At 32.1% G+C, this 15,633-nt stretch overlaps 1 protein-coding gene across 1 annotated transcript in view; it reads left to right on the top strand.

The window, feature by feature from the left end:
* LOC147064094 (CD151 antigen-like) overlaps positions 1–15,633 on the top strand; it is a 480,478-nt gene that overhangs the window by 452,257 nt on the left and 12,588 nt on the right. Inside the window, exon 6 of the mRNA XM_085958707.1 lies at positions 15,282–15,455. Within this exon, the coding sequence (XP_085814833.1) occupies positions 15,282–15,455 (174 nt within the window). The remainder of the gene's footprint in view (positions 1–15,281; positions 15,456–15,633) is intronic.

Here is a 15,633-nt window from a genome sequence, read left to right as displayed (position 1 = left end):
ATAAAAGACGGCATTTGTAAATTATAAAAAAATGTGATTATGTCATCAATATAATATTGAATATGTTATATCTTTCACTTCTACTTATTTAGTCATAATTTGTGTTCTCCTAATTATTTAATTCATAAATACCTGCAGCAATATTATCAGTTAATGTGGGTTCAATGATAGATTTCCTTCCAAATTCAATAATTACGCTGTATTAATTAACCTAATATAATAGTAATGAGGTGAAATTATTTTTCTATTGATACTTATCAAACAATAATTAGATTTATAAATTAATTACTTATTGAGAATAGAATTGTTATAAATTAAAAACTTAATTTCGCGGGATTTGTTTTCTCAAAAAATGACAACATTGAGAAATATTCTATAAGTGACACGGGCGACTTCCTGTTGTCGCCTAAATAATGTTGTCGTACAGTAGTAGCTTTTTAATACCCACTTTGGTCTAATGCGTTATTGCAACATAATATATCAACCTAAATTATAACTAACGAGCTCAGACAATAATTCAGTACTCGTCACATGAACGTCATAATATTATATTTGTTGATTATAATATTGAGTCGATATCAAATCTTTGAATCAAGCTGTTCAAAACTAACCTCTCAATTAACTAGTCGTTCCACGCATATTGTGTTTGTCCTAATATGACATATAACTATTACATACTAAATTAAATTAATATCTAAATATATACATCCTCAAAATATAATATAGACAATTCTGGCTAACAGTAAATTATGTATCTATATATCAATATTTTTTAGTAATTGAATAACTACAATAATTAGTAACCCCTTAAATGAATTAACTACGAGTAGATTGGTCTTTTTGTAAATAGTCGAGGTGTGAACCCGTGAATTAGATGTTGTTCTTTCAATGTGCATTTGTATGCAGTGCTAGGACCTAATGGGTTGGGCGAATAGCTAACAATTGTTCATCGACAAAAAAATGTTGTTATAGCCCCCACTCTGTGGAACCTCATATGCTTCGCATAGGATTGAACATGGAAATTTACTTAATTTTTATTATTACAACGTTTTTCTTAGCTCGTATTATTATTTTTCCGGTGGTTCTTTGTCCGGTACAAATCTAGCAATCGATTTTTAACTAACTTCCCGACTAGCTAGACATTTGAAACTTTTAGAATATATCAGAACACGATGCCAATGCATTTTTTTAATACTTTTAGCCATCTATAAGTAGATTTGAATTCATTTTCAGTTGATTTTGTTTTGTATGAAAAGTTATTTCGACACCATTATCGGTTGCTAGGGGTCTGGGGTCCTAGCAACTAAATTATTAATATATACCTACGTGCGTTACTATGGAAATCAATATGACATGTCAAATTGATATTTCAGTATTATTTCTATCAAGTACATTTTTTTTGATCGTTTAAGCTAGTCAAGTCAAGTTTATATGATTCAACAGAAAATTTAAAAACGTTGTATATAAAAAGTTATTTTTATCTTGTAATTATTTTTAATCATCTCGAAATTAGTCAGAAACTGCCAACAGCCATTTTCCAGGTTATAAATATTTTGTTATCTCAAAATACTTGCCGAAAATGTAGTATAAATATAATAAATTCTATTTATATGGATGAATATACCCAATTCATGTCGGATGTATCACTAAAAGTTCGAATATATTCCGGATATTGGTCATTCTTTCACATTGACCATATTCAGAGCATTCAGGCTACATACTAAAATTTTACAGCCTAGTTTTTTTGCTATGCTTTTAGAGGGGTGGAAGATAAAAAAATATCACTTAAGGTACATTGAGCGGAACACTTGGCAAGATTGCGTTTCCCGGACGCACTGTTAACAGGCTCATAGGAGGCATTACACAGATATGTGGAAAATTTTCACTTCGTTTCATGGAAATATTTCCCAACAAAGAAGAATTGCTCTCAATTTAACGACACTGTAACAGTGAAAGAAAAGTTCATTTCTATATAAAAGTATCGTTCAAGTGGCGAAAAGATTTCACACCAAACAACAAAAGATTACATAAATTATTCGTAAGGACAAAAAAGTATTTAAGTGAAACTTTTGCAGCAATGTCGCTGGCATAGTGAATCCGGCTGATATCTAACGAAAACCCACATAGCCGATTCTAAAATTGAAAAGAAAAAATCCCTCGATTAGTCACTAACCATCACTCTTTCGATTGACTACCAAGCGCAGTACCAAATATACCATTGGAGCCGTGACATTATATACTTGTATATTATTTTAGAACACTTTAACAACTATCTACTTCAAAGGTAAACGGGGTAAATTTTTTTGGTTTTAATCCAGCCGACCAACCGCGTAAATCACTCCACTCTCATATAAATTACAGTAATTGGCTGTTAATACTTAACCTTATCACTGCCAGCCAATTTTTACTGGGTGGACACTTGTAGGCCAGCTATTTTTGGAATAAACTAAATCCCTTAAAAAATATGAAATAGGAACAGAATGATAAATACTTGTGAAAAGTTACCAAATCAACATGTTTCTCGAGTTTATCGTGAATATTTTCACACTAAAATGATAAATATTGTTAAGACAATATACACAAATAGTTAATTCAGAAATTATGATGTTTACTAGAACCTGTGAGTTAACTCGTCCGTAGCACTGAAGTATCAAAGATAAGTCATAAAACATATTACCGATATTTGCTAATTTGTCTTTTACGTATACTCATTTATCACGAAGACTATATTCTAACAGATTAGTATATTTGTTAGTATTAGAAGAACCTTAGTGGAAGTGATGATGGGATAGTTTACTTACTTAATGAGGAGAATTCTGACCACAATCTCCATATATCGACGACGTCAATGTTGATGGTTATGAAAGTGGAGAATAAAAAAAGTTTCACTTCTGTCGCGTGTTCAAGCTACTCACACTCATTTTTTTTTATCACACAATGGCCATTCAATACCTCTATAAATAAACTAAATTAGGTAAATAATTAATATCGCCAGTCCTCGCATTTGTGAATATTACAAAGATGTGAATGCGTTGATTCAATACCATTAGAGGAAAACTGAATACTTTGTATGTATGAATCTTGTTATCTATTTGCTTTCAACCTCTTTTTCTCTCAAGGGAATTAATTAAAATAAACACATCGTGCTTTCAATGTGAACATGTAGGTACTCATGCAAAAGCTGCAATTTAAATTCAAATTAACTCTTTTATAGTGTATTAAAGCTTTATGAAATGGTAACGAAGGTGACGTAGTTCTTGCATTCTTCTCACAGTGTTAAATAAATACCTAATTTTATTCGGGAATACTTTTTATCGAATATATTGAGTAGTGGCAAAGACTATACTAGTATAAGGTATAATTGACTAATATAAAAATTGTTAATTTCTGCAATAGTAAATGAAATTACTATAAATAGTGTAAATCGACTCATTGCAATCCGTAAAAATGAAAATATAACAACGTACGAAATTATGGATGCCTACTTATCTTTAATTAAAAAAAATAGTTATCTAGTAATATTTGTGAGAAGATCACTGGCACCGCACTTTATACAAATAACAAGGATTCAGAAGTTTCTGTAGAAAATAAAGTTAAAAAAATATATTTTCGGATTAACCAAATATGCCAGAACAAATTGACGCATCTTAGGTACATGGCGTTACTATCTACTGTAGGTATATTTCAATAAATTGATCACTGTCCATGTAAATAGTTATTTTTTTCATTTGTTATAAACTCTTTCTTCCGTTATTTTTACCATTGGTATTAAGTATAATAATGTATTTACATAACCCTAACCTTTCCCTATCACAAAAATATCATTTCAAGCTAATGTCTACTAAATCTTTGAGGATAGAAGAATATGTGAAGAAGACAATAAAAGAACAACATTTATGTTGACCTGATTGACTGACCTTGATTTCAAAAAAATACTACCTTATTCTTAGGTCAATAATTATTATAAAGCAAACATTATTCATAGAATATTTATCATACTTGAATGGTTCAAGACATAGCTTATAATCAGTATCTTTAGAATTATCTCAAAATGTGTAAATATTGCCCATTTTTTGAATAATAAAATGCCTAATTCTTGTCAAATTTGGGATCACAGAGATTATCAATATAATTTTTTATCGTAAATATTTCACTATAATAATGTCGAGATAAATTTTACTAATGTTTTTATAAATGCTTGTAAAAATTAATAAATATAAAAAATCTTAACACTATTGCATATGGATGTACTGAAATATGACTATATTCTAAAACATTAGAGCGAGAGGTTTAAAAGAATACTATGTCATGTAATAAAAATACTTTATGCAGTCATCAACTGTTTAAAATAAATTAAAGGATAATAAGGCTTTAAAATTATATAAATAGATTATCTACAACGTTTAAAGAATGTCCAGGGTTATGCTCTGAAAATAGCATAAAACCTCCATTTTGACCTACGCTGAGCATGTGGGCCGTTAAAAACAGCTTGGCTTGTTTGTAAATTTTATACCACTAAGCAACAATATTGTAAATATCAATGTGGAGACGACAAGCAAAAATACATGAAGCTAGCCAGTGAAATAGAAAAAATGTGACACTTCAAGAGGGTAAATATAAGACTGCTGGTCATCCACTGGTGATTTCTGCGACCAGTATAAAGTGGTAAACTGCCACATATACGGAAGAAACAGCCGGAGGACTGAGGATTGGTCACCTCCTGGGAGTATTTAAAAAATCGGTTCTCCTGTATATGTAACATCCTCAGGAGATTCATGGCGCATTAAATATTGCGAGAAACGTCACAAATTGTGAGGACAAAAAAGCTACCTAGATAAAATTATCATTTACAAAATATTTCAAGTATTTTCTTGCGCTTGATACCGTTCATCTTTAGCGGACACTTCTACTTTATAATAATAATAATCTAGAGCAACGTGAAATATGAGTTTTCTTAGATAGTTCCTTGTCAAAAGAGTTTTTCCATTGTAAAATTTTCTTAAGTCTCTAGACTAGTGAAAAGTTTAATCCTGAAAAATGGGCGTCATTTTTCACGGGCTTGCTTTAATTTATATACATTATAAAGTCGAAGACCGCTTAATGAAGTGAGTTTTAGACAGGGGGGGTTTATTATAATTAAACAAACATAATATTATATTTATTATGTTTAAAACTAAATAAACAATAATAATTTGTGTTAAACCTATCACATAATAAATCCTACAAATTTTCATTGTTAATAGACGTGTGTTAAATATTTAAAGTTCTTCCAATATTGATTTAATTGTAAACAATATAATATTGGTGGTATTTTTTAAAAACTTTTTCACGTAAGTATTTACTTGCTCTAGAGAGTGTTTGAAGCCATAATATACTCTCCAAAAACAATCCATTGATAATTAACCTATCGCCCTCCTCAGCACGTCCAATTCATTTTATTGTATTTCACACCGGCAGACCAGCATAGTATGATTAAGGTGACGCATCAATGAAACGCCAAATAATTTTCAACTGTAGGCGCGACGAAATTTTGGACTCGCTCGCATTCAGTGAGAGAACGTCGAGCCAGAAACACGTCACTTTGCTGCGTGATGGCGACGGGCCAATTAATTCTAAAATCGTATAAAGATGACTAAAAACGTTACCCATTTACTTTAAAAAGAAAACATGTCAATAAATATATTATTATTGTTACTAATAGAACAATAAACAGAACATAAAATGGACGTATGTTGGATTTATATGACAAATAATATTTCGTTTGACAGGCGTCATTTGCACCCGCGACCCGCAATCCGCGCATCGCCTAGCAACGATCTTTTTAGACCGTGCCTCAACTAATGCATGGCCTTAAGGTCCTGCACGTCGCCACACTCTTATAAGACGTCCTTGCCGGGGATTGCAATACCGGTATTTCAAAACGGGTATCCCAGTATTTTTACCGATAATTCGATATTGAAAGAGGAAACAAAATAATATATTGATTAACATAAAAGGTTTAAAAGGACTTATATACTATTTTTTTTCTCGAGTAACTCTCTGTAACTCTTACGTTTGGCTTACTTCCGTTGCCCTTTGACGTTCATGATGACCAGCAATAACACGTGCAGATTTGCGAAATACATTTACATTATAGGTGGGTGCTTGCATAATTTTAAAATTATTCAAATGTTTTTCCAGTCGCTCGCGGGTTTTAGAAGTTGTTAGGTGTATTTTTAGATGTAGGTCTCTGAAATCCCTAGTCCTTGTCACATAAGATACCACACCTTTTCAGGTTCATCTTTCACCTTAGGATTCCTAATCACAGCCTGTAAAATGCTTTTTTTTTTTTTTTGTGATTTTACCGAGGCTTTGACTGCGACTCGCTGTCATATCGCCTCTTCTCTTCTAGAAGGGGATCCTTCGATCAGGTCCTCACTCCTATTCTGTTAAATGGCTTTATAATTATTTTGTCTAGCGTCTTTCTTTCTTTCTTCTTTAGACGCCAGTGTTTTATGCACCAGAATCGCTCTCCTCCGTAGTAAAATGCTTTGTGCACATCGAAATTTATTAATTTATTTTAAAAAAGACACGTTGAGTTGACATAACAATTTATCAATTCAGGACGTTCACAACATGACTTTTAAAATACAAGTACAAGTAAATCAATTAGAGAAAAAACAAGGTAGAGAAAAAACAAAGCAAAAAATAATTTATCAAAAAAAAAAAAAACAACAATAATTTAAAAAAAAAAATACAAATTAAACAATATAATAGAATTTTAAAAACAGAATGCATCGCTAAAAATGTCTACATCTCTAGGGAGTGCATTGACCAGCCGCACAGCCCTCGCTATTGGTGCCTGGTGAGCCTGACATGAGGAAACAACTTTCAGCCAAAATAGGTCATGGCGCTGCGACCACGCATGTAATTGACGGGTGCATGAAAATTCAAATTTTCTAGAATATCGGGATTGGAAACTATATCACATGAAAGCAGGGAGAATGCTTTAAGAGCAGAAGTGATCTACGAGCTTCAAGAGAATGAAAAGCGAGCATGCCTTGAAGAAAGTTAGTCGTAAAATACTCGCGTAAAATGATATTGACGCGCATGTTTGAACATGTACCGTTTAAAAAAAATTAAAAAAAAATCGGTTAGGTACATGTTCAAACACGCGCGTTAACATAATTTTACTCCCTACTTTAATTTAAGTTTGTCAATTTATGGCTACGGCCGTATGTTGTAGCTTAACCACTGGGGAATGCCAAAAGAAATGGCGTATTTCAAAAAAACACTACCTTATTCTTAGGTCAATAATTATTATAAAGCAATCATTATTCATAAGATGTTTATCACACTTGAATGGTCAAAAACATAGCTTATAATAAGTATCTTTAGAATCATCTTCAAATGTGTTAATCTTGCCGATTTTTTGAATAATAAAATGCCTAATTCTTGTCAAATTTGGGATCACAGAGATTATCAATATATTTTTTTATCGTGAATATTTTACAAAAATTATCTCGTAATAAATTATACTAATGGTTTTATAAATGCGTTTAAAAATTAATAAATGTAAAAAAATTTAACACCACTGCACAGTTATGTACCGAAATATGACTATATTCTAAAACATTAGAGCGAGAGGTTTAATAGAATACTATTTTATGTAACAAAAATACTTTATGCAGTCATCAAATGTTTAAAATAACTATAAAGGATAATAAGGCTTCAAAATTATATAAGTAAATAGATTATCTACAACGTTTAAGAAGTGTCCAGTATCATGGTTTGAAAATACAATAAAAACTCAATTTTGACCTTCGACGAGCATGTCCCCCCTTAAGATGTAGTTTCGTTTCTTGCAGTTTCGGATAGTCCTTTTTTGATAAATCCTTTTTGGACTTGAACACTATATTTGCTGCATGTTGATAGAGTAGATGCCTGAAATCAAAATGTTCGTTGCCACTCCTTTTCATGCAACAGGATAAATATGTCAATGCTTGAGGAGATATTATCTACGGAAGTTAGCCACAGGGATCATATATATATGCTCCTCAAACTTACATAGGATCAAACGCTTAATTTTGCGATCAGGCATCTCGTGGAAGTAGCAGTACAAACCATCAACTAATCCTTTCACCACCTGAACATAAACACGTTTGGCGCCCCTTTGTAGAAAGTTTATGTGAAAGTGAATAATCAATGAAACTTTACTCCCATTATGTAATAAATAATTTCGTAGCTTTGATCCACTTTATAAATAAACAGCCATATTAAACATACAGTTTAAGTTTGAATTATTCATGGATCAGCATATTATTGGAATATTTATTTATTTATATGCAACTTGTTAAAAAAATATATCTCCCATATTCATCATAGTTAACTATTTTCTATTTTAAATTGGCATTGTTGCACTATTTAATCCGTTCACTGACGTCACGTATAGCGGAAAATTATTAGCAGTGTTACCAGTCGTATACTAGAACACATCTGCTTTTAAGTTGTTTCACGGTCGCTCAAATAATATTTATTTTATTACGCGAATGGAGTGTTCGCAAGGCAAATAATAATTTCCACGCGTGCCGCATTTGACAGAACGCGCACACTATACATAATAAATATTATGATTTCCTAAAGGTGAAGAATGATTTTCTTATTCGCAAATATTGATGAAAATTTACCTGATCCCTTAAAATTATATTTTTTCCAACAACACACTTTAAGCCTAGTTCAAACCGAGATACATAATAATATGTCCGTGACCAAACGAATATTGTGTAAAAACTGTTTACAACATTTGTATAAGAATATTTATAAGAATAACTCTGTATCACCAGAACCGCATTTATTTAAATCTTTCTGTATCGTTATCACGAAATAAACAATAACACTGATCTACAGTATTTTGACACTCTGACTATATAATATGACAATACCTGAAAGTTTCATTTACTATCGAAGGGCTTCTGGGAATCTGGGATAATAAATATTGGAGGTCGCAATAGAAAAACAATGTGTTAACTTAAATCATACTTTTTTATAATTTATAATTCGTAACGGTCTTGCAATTAGTTGCAAGGCACCAGTCCTGGGAATTAGGACCATACTATATTATAGTTCCTTTAGCTTCGTGGTAAAATCCATTAGTGATTATTTTCGTCATTTTGTCCATTGGTCACCCACCAGTCACCACCCATATCGCCCTATCACCCACATTATACCCATGGCATATCCTGAATGAAAATTAAATGATTTTTTTTGAAATTAATAGTTAATTGTTGACATTTCATTTTAATTAGAAATTAATTTTCCTACTCAGCTTTCGTTAATCAATACACAACAGCTGCAAACCGTGTCATTGCGAGATAAGAGTTGTTTCGCTCAAGGAAAATGGGCGTTACGTCGTTCAAGATTCAGGAGAAATTAATTGCCTTTAGTTCTGGCAATACTGTGATACATTTGTTTCATTACTCCTGGAATTTATCGAATAAGTGCATACAACAGTAAAACAATTATATTAGATACCAATGCCGTTACCATCGTAAAAACAGAATAAATAATGAAGAGGTATTTAATATTTATAATTTTGTTTCAGTTCTAGGGGGAAATATAACCTTCCGGGTATAAATTGTTAATTATGTTCGCATGTGAAAAACTCTGAGAGGTATGGCCCTGTAAGCCGTACTCAGTGGGTTAATTAATAACACTAATGGCTATTCATGCATTATTTAAAGACATAGTTTGAGAAGAATCATTGTTTTCGCCTAAAAGCATTCTTTTATAATCAGCTCAATCTCGTTTCTATGTTGTTCGTTATTCTTTTACAAACAATTATTTACATTTTTTCAAAAAATTAAAGAACTTGTTACTGTCATCGATAATTGAGATATTATTAAATTATCTAAAAAACAGAATTTCGGTTTTAAGCAAGTTTAAGCAAATTTTCCTGTTTTTTCTATAAATATAACCAACATTTTAAGGGTTGGCTAAAATTGAAACGCTCAATTTGAATGCTATTTATAATTATAGTTTTAAAAATCGAAATATCAACATAAAAATAACTAATTAAACGAGATTTATCTTCCAAAAATAAAATTAAACGACGTTATATAGTGGTATCCTAGTTATCTATTGAAAGTGTGGTGACTCCGTTACACCACAGGCTATGGCTCGAGGATCGAAATCGTCTTTAAAACACACCTATAATGAAAGGGAAGGGCCATCTATTCTGAGGTTATTTGACTGTTATTTAACAAAAAACACGATGTTCTTGAGGCATTGGAGGGAGCTGAGGGTAGCCAGAAAGAAATCCTCGGGGTTGCCATAAGCCTTAATATTTTGTAGTGCCAATTATGAATTAATGAATGAAATTCTTATTGATAATTGTGTAATGCTAACCATACAACGACATTTTTCAGTAAATTGAGGAGTGTATTTTCAAAGTGAACTTATTCCACTACTTGACGAAAATGAGCTATGAATGCCAGAATTTAAAGGATACAATTTTAAACAAGTATTTTTTGTGTAGAAGAAGCAAATCGCATTCTATCTAGTAGAAGAATCAACTTCAAAATCGGTGTTAGTTACAAAAATATCTTATTCCAATACTAAAAACATATGTAACATCAACACCAAAAATTTGTTGAAGTGGTTAAAAATACACCCCTCAATTACTGAAACATCTTGTATACCTACCAATATTTTAAAATTGGTCATATTATGTTACTATGCGAATGAAGTATCTAACAATATAGTAGAAAGAGTGCGAAAGATACTAATACAGTTTTATTGGCAGACATTGCAAAATTTTTCATTCTTTTACCTTTTATTTCTGAAAAATGATTTATATTTTACCCATAAATAAAATGGCTCCAGGTGTGACTGAAAAATATATATGTCGACGCTTAGATTAAGGAAGAAAAAAAGAAATAACGTCTATGCAGTCATAATATTTATTTAGCCATATTTATGGCCTCTTTACTGCAGATTTATTGTCTATGATTATATTGTTAGTGTAAACGATAACAAAATTTGTATGATTATATTTAAGTAAAGCCCATGCTTCACGATTTAAAATATTTACTTTATCGTATATGTTACTCATTCAAGATGACTATAATAGTTTCATAGTCTATCTATTACAAATAAGTTAATTATATTTATCAGTTGTTTATATCCAAATAAATATTTAAAAATGTACCTAAATATACCTACAGTAGCAATACATTTAGGAACTTTGCATATTATTTAATGATATTAAATGAGACATAAACAATTCGCCACGGGTTTCCGAATTTGGCCCGTAAAATGTAACACTGTCCAAGCCATAATTTATCTTGTAGTTAGTTTTCACTAATTAACTGCTGCGGTTACCATTATTTATTGACCCCTGGATTAATTTGATAAATTTAGCACTAATATAATTTGCAGGATTTAACAACCCAGAATGAAATATTTCGCCAAAATATATATTGATTCTGCAAATTGTTGTATATTTGTTAAGCAGAAAATCAGTTATCTTCTTCTCTTTTGTCCATGTTCACTCTTTAGATATAAAATATGGACACTACACGTTACCAATAAGTATCCCTATTGCTTGCCAATCCTTTACGAGGTCCCTTAACATACCAGCATATTATTATGGTACCACCGATTACTTTATGTAATATGCCAAGATCTGGAAATTCAATTGGCTTGAAAAAGTAGTAGGCAGGTTGAGACTCTATTGATGCATTTGTAGCATGTAGCCTAGGCAGGTGAAACGTCGCACTTTCACCTTGTGTGTGATGAATTGGATTAGATTGGTGATTACATAATGAAAAACTCGAGTTTTTTATATTATTTGCAATGTAACCTCAATTTTGCTATGCTCTTAAATTGATAATTAAGTTTTTGTAAGGCTAATTTTAAGTTGGGTAACCATTAAAATAATGAACAAGCCAGTCTAAATCTTACAAGGCCATATGTAAATTAAAATATATTTTAAGTACAATATTATACAATCACAATCACCTCGTAACAATTATGCACAGTAAGTATATACTGCTGCGTTACTTTAGGTAAATTAACGGATTCCGTTTCCCTACAAAATCTTTTTGTTTATTCTGAAAACCCTTTGTCGAGAATATTTCTTTTGTTATCCTCTTTTACTCAGTTGTTAATACATTATCTTTGTAAACTTACTAGGATAAATAAAACAAAACAAACAAGGAAACATACTTTAAATTTCTTCATAACAATTCTTAATCCTTGTGTACTAGTTAAGAAGATTTCATGGAGAAAATTTTACTAAACTCTACGCTGAGCGCTAACACAAGAATATTACCTGATGCTCCAATAGCTTTAGCTCAAAAACTTTATAGCCAACGTTAAAATTTTCATCTTACTTAAAAATACATGAAATACTTTTTATGAGTATTTACTTTTAATCTTAATTTAAATTGTTATTACACTAAAAAAAATATGGCAAATGTAAAGGCTTTTACATTTGTTTTAATGAACGTATTTCGTTATTTTACCATCATGTTTCTTTTAATGTTTTGTGAGTTATCATTAACTACCTATATTGATTAAAGTAATCTGATGAAATACCAATCCACTGGACATCTCTATTGGTGACCGTCGTGCTAATCCTAACGCCATGCCGGTGAATTAATTCTTTTCGGCCATGTGCCCCTTAGCTGGAGCATATGGACACCATACGGCGCCTCCAAGAATCCCAGTCGCTCGCCAGTCTTCTTACATCATTCCAGGCCATACCAGCATTATGTAGCTCCATCGTAGATACTCGTAGTATAGATAGCTTAGAATAATCGTTCTAATCCTCAATATCTTTATATTTGATTATATTTAATAGTAATAACAGTAATAATTCGTTTTATGTTCGTTGCAATCGGTCTTGTATATAGTTGTTGATTTTGGTTGCTATGGTTTTCTACTCTTGTATTTTCCGCCTGTCGCCGGTGTTGCCATCTCTGCTGGCACAATAGTATTAAGCGGTATTCTAGAGCATCTTCTGTTAAAACCAAAAGCCGCCTAATTCACGCTTGCATTCTGACGGTACTGATTTATGGCAGTGAATTGTGGCACCTTACGAAGGCTCATAGCAACCATTTATACTGAGCTTCGAGAAAAGATGTTAGTGACGGATACCGGGTATGACTTTAGGAGTAACGAGGAGATAATAGAGCAAACCAAAAATTAATTACGTTCAGTAATAACATATGGTATATAAAACCACACGATTTCAAAAAGCTTAAAATGTCATTTGACACCAGATCTACAATGTCGTGTTTTGATGACATAAAAATTACAGAATATATCAATAATTAATTATAACTATTTTTAACACGTAATTTTAATTTTTTTTTCACGAAGAATTTTGTACGACAAGGCCAAAAAGGTGAAAGTCACGGGCTTTTTATACCAATGGTTCTCAAGATTGCGGACTGTAGAAAAATGGCATAAGGTCGTCGAGGTTAACGAAGCTGTTCCAATTAGTGGAAGTCGTGACCCTCAGCTCTGAAGAGAAATATTATATGTAAAGCACTCTGAGGAAGAAGGATACCAAGATATATTAATTATAACATGACAAGCTGTTAATAAAGTTTAAAATGAATGTATTAATTTATATGAGTATTCTACCGCTACGGCGTAGGCAATAAACGTAGAGAGGTACTGTTGAAGATAAATTAATTCGCATGTTGTTTTTTATTGTATTGAAAGTATATTATATATATACTAAAATCAGATGTTTGAACACTCTCTTATTGATACGTGAGTCGCGGGGAATTCCTAATACGGCTACGACAGATAATATAATATATGTTTAATAAGAACATGGCAATTAGCTTAGCAAATAAATTCCATTTAGTAACAGCATATTTTCCGTTTATATACACATAAATTTTAAATATCGGCACAGAACCTATATTTTTAATAATCACAAATATTAAATACGAGGGTGGGTCAATAATTCCTTAGAAAAAAGCATTAAAACAGTTTTTATTTTTGTATTATTTTTTATTTCTCAACATAATCTCCTTGGAGCTCAATACACTTGGTTAGACGTTTCTCAATTTTTTTTAAACCGTCAGAAAAATAAGTTTTCGGAAGGTCCTCAAAATAAGCATTTGTCCGATCGATGACTTCTTCATTTGAAAAAAAACGTTGTCCACTTAGCCATTTTTTTAAGTTTGGGAAAAGGAAAAAGTCACTGGGGGCTAAATCTGGCGAATACGGTGGGTGGTCGACCAATTCGAACTTCAATTCTTCAATTTTAGCCATTGATCGTAAACATGTGTGAACACGGGCATTGTCCTGATGAAAGAGGATTTTTTTCCTGGTTAAATGAGGCCGTTTTTCTTCAATTTTGTTTTTTAGCTGGTCCAATAAAGATGCATAATAATCCCCTGTTATTGTTTTTCCTTTTTCCAAATAGTCAACGAAAATAATTTCACGTGCATCCCAAAATACAGTAGCTATAACCTTACCAGCTGATTTTACGGTTTTCGCCTTCTTTGGACATGGTTTGCCTTCGCAATCCACTGCTTTGACTGTTCTTTCGTCTCGGGAGTATAGTGGTGTATCCATGTTTCATCTACAGTCACAAAGCGACGAAAAAATTCATCCGGATTGCGTTGCATGAGCGACAACAGGGCTTTAGAGGCTACCACCCTATTGCGTTTATTGTCGACTGTGAGCAAACGCGGCACCCATCTTGCAGAAATATTTTTCATGCCCAATTTGTCATGTAAAATAGAAATGACGCTACCTTTTGAGATCCCTGTAACCTCAATTATCTCACTCAACTTTAATCTTCGGTCACTTAACACCATATCGTGGATTTTATTGATCATTTCTGGTGTAGTCACCTCTACAGGACGTCCTGAGCGTGGTTCATCCTTTGTTGATGTACGACCACGTTTAAATTCATTTAACCAGTTATAAATAGTTGCAAGTGAAGGAGCAGATATGCCGTGAACTAAATCCAACTCATTTTTTATTTCCTTTGCTGTTAACCCTTTTATATTAAAATGTTTAATAACAGCTCTAAGCTCAATTTTCTCCATTTTCCATTTTTCCATTTTCCACAAGCAAATTTTTTTTTAAATGTACGAGAAACACACAACAACCCGACCAATCTGATTGAAACTTCGCAGCATACTGAATCGGTAGTGCCGCTGCATGAAAACAAACCGCTTACAGTACTAGTCGCGCCACCTGTCGGCTTTTCTAAGGACTAATTGATCCACCCTCGTATATATAATTAATATTATTCATTTTCTTTGTTTCAGTATACTTACTTCCTTCTGCTAATATTCCTTTTGGAAGCGATGGTGGGGGTCTTGGCTTACGTTTACGAGGAGCAAGTTGCTGGAGAACTTCAAGCGAATTTAAATAACACTTTCTTGGAGAGCTACCGTATTGTGCCGACGAGAACACGGGCTATTGATGACATGCAAACCAATGTACGTATATAACACTTTAATAATATATTTATCTGACGCTAAAAACTATCTAAGTCCATAGCTAATTCGCAAAACCTTTCGACAGTCAATCCTTTCTTACTTGCCTTCATTACTTTCCATGTCTCTGAACAATAGCGTAAAAACTGGTTGGATGATTGGTGTCTTATAAACGAGTTCT

The sequence above is a fragment of the Rhyacophila brunnea genome, unplaced genomic scaffold (genome assembly GCF_057557595.1).
Source record: "Rhyacophila brunnea isolate RB1 unplaced genomic scaffold, BYU_Rbru_1.0 scaffold_8, whole genome shotgun sequence".
NCBI lineage: Eukaryota > Metazoa > Arthropoda > Insecta > Trichoptera > Rhyacophilidae > Rhyacophila > Rhyacophila brunnea.
Note: the sequence above shows the minus strand (reverse complement) of the source record. Positions and strands in the feature narration are given on the sequence as shown.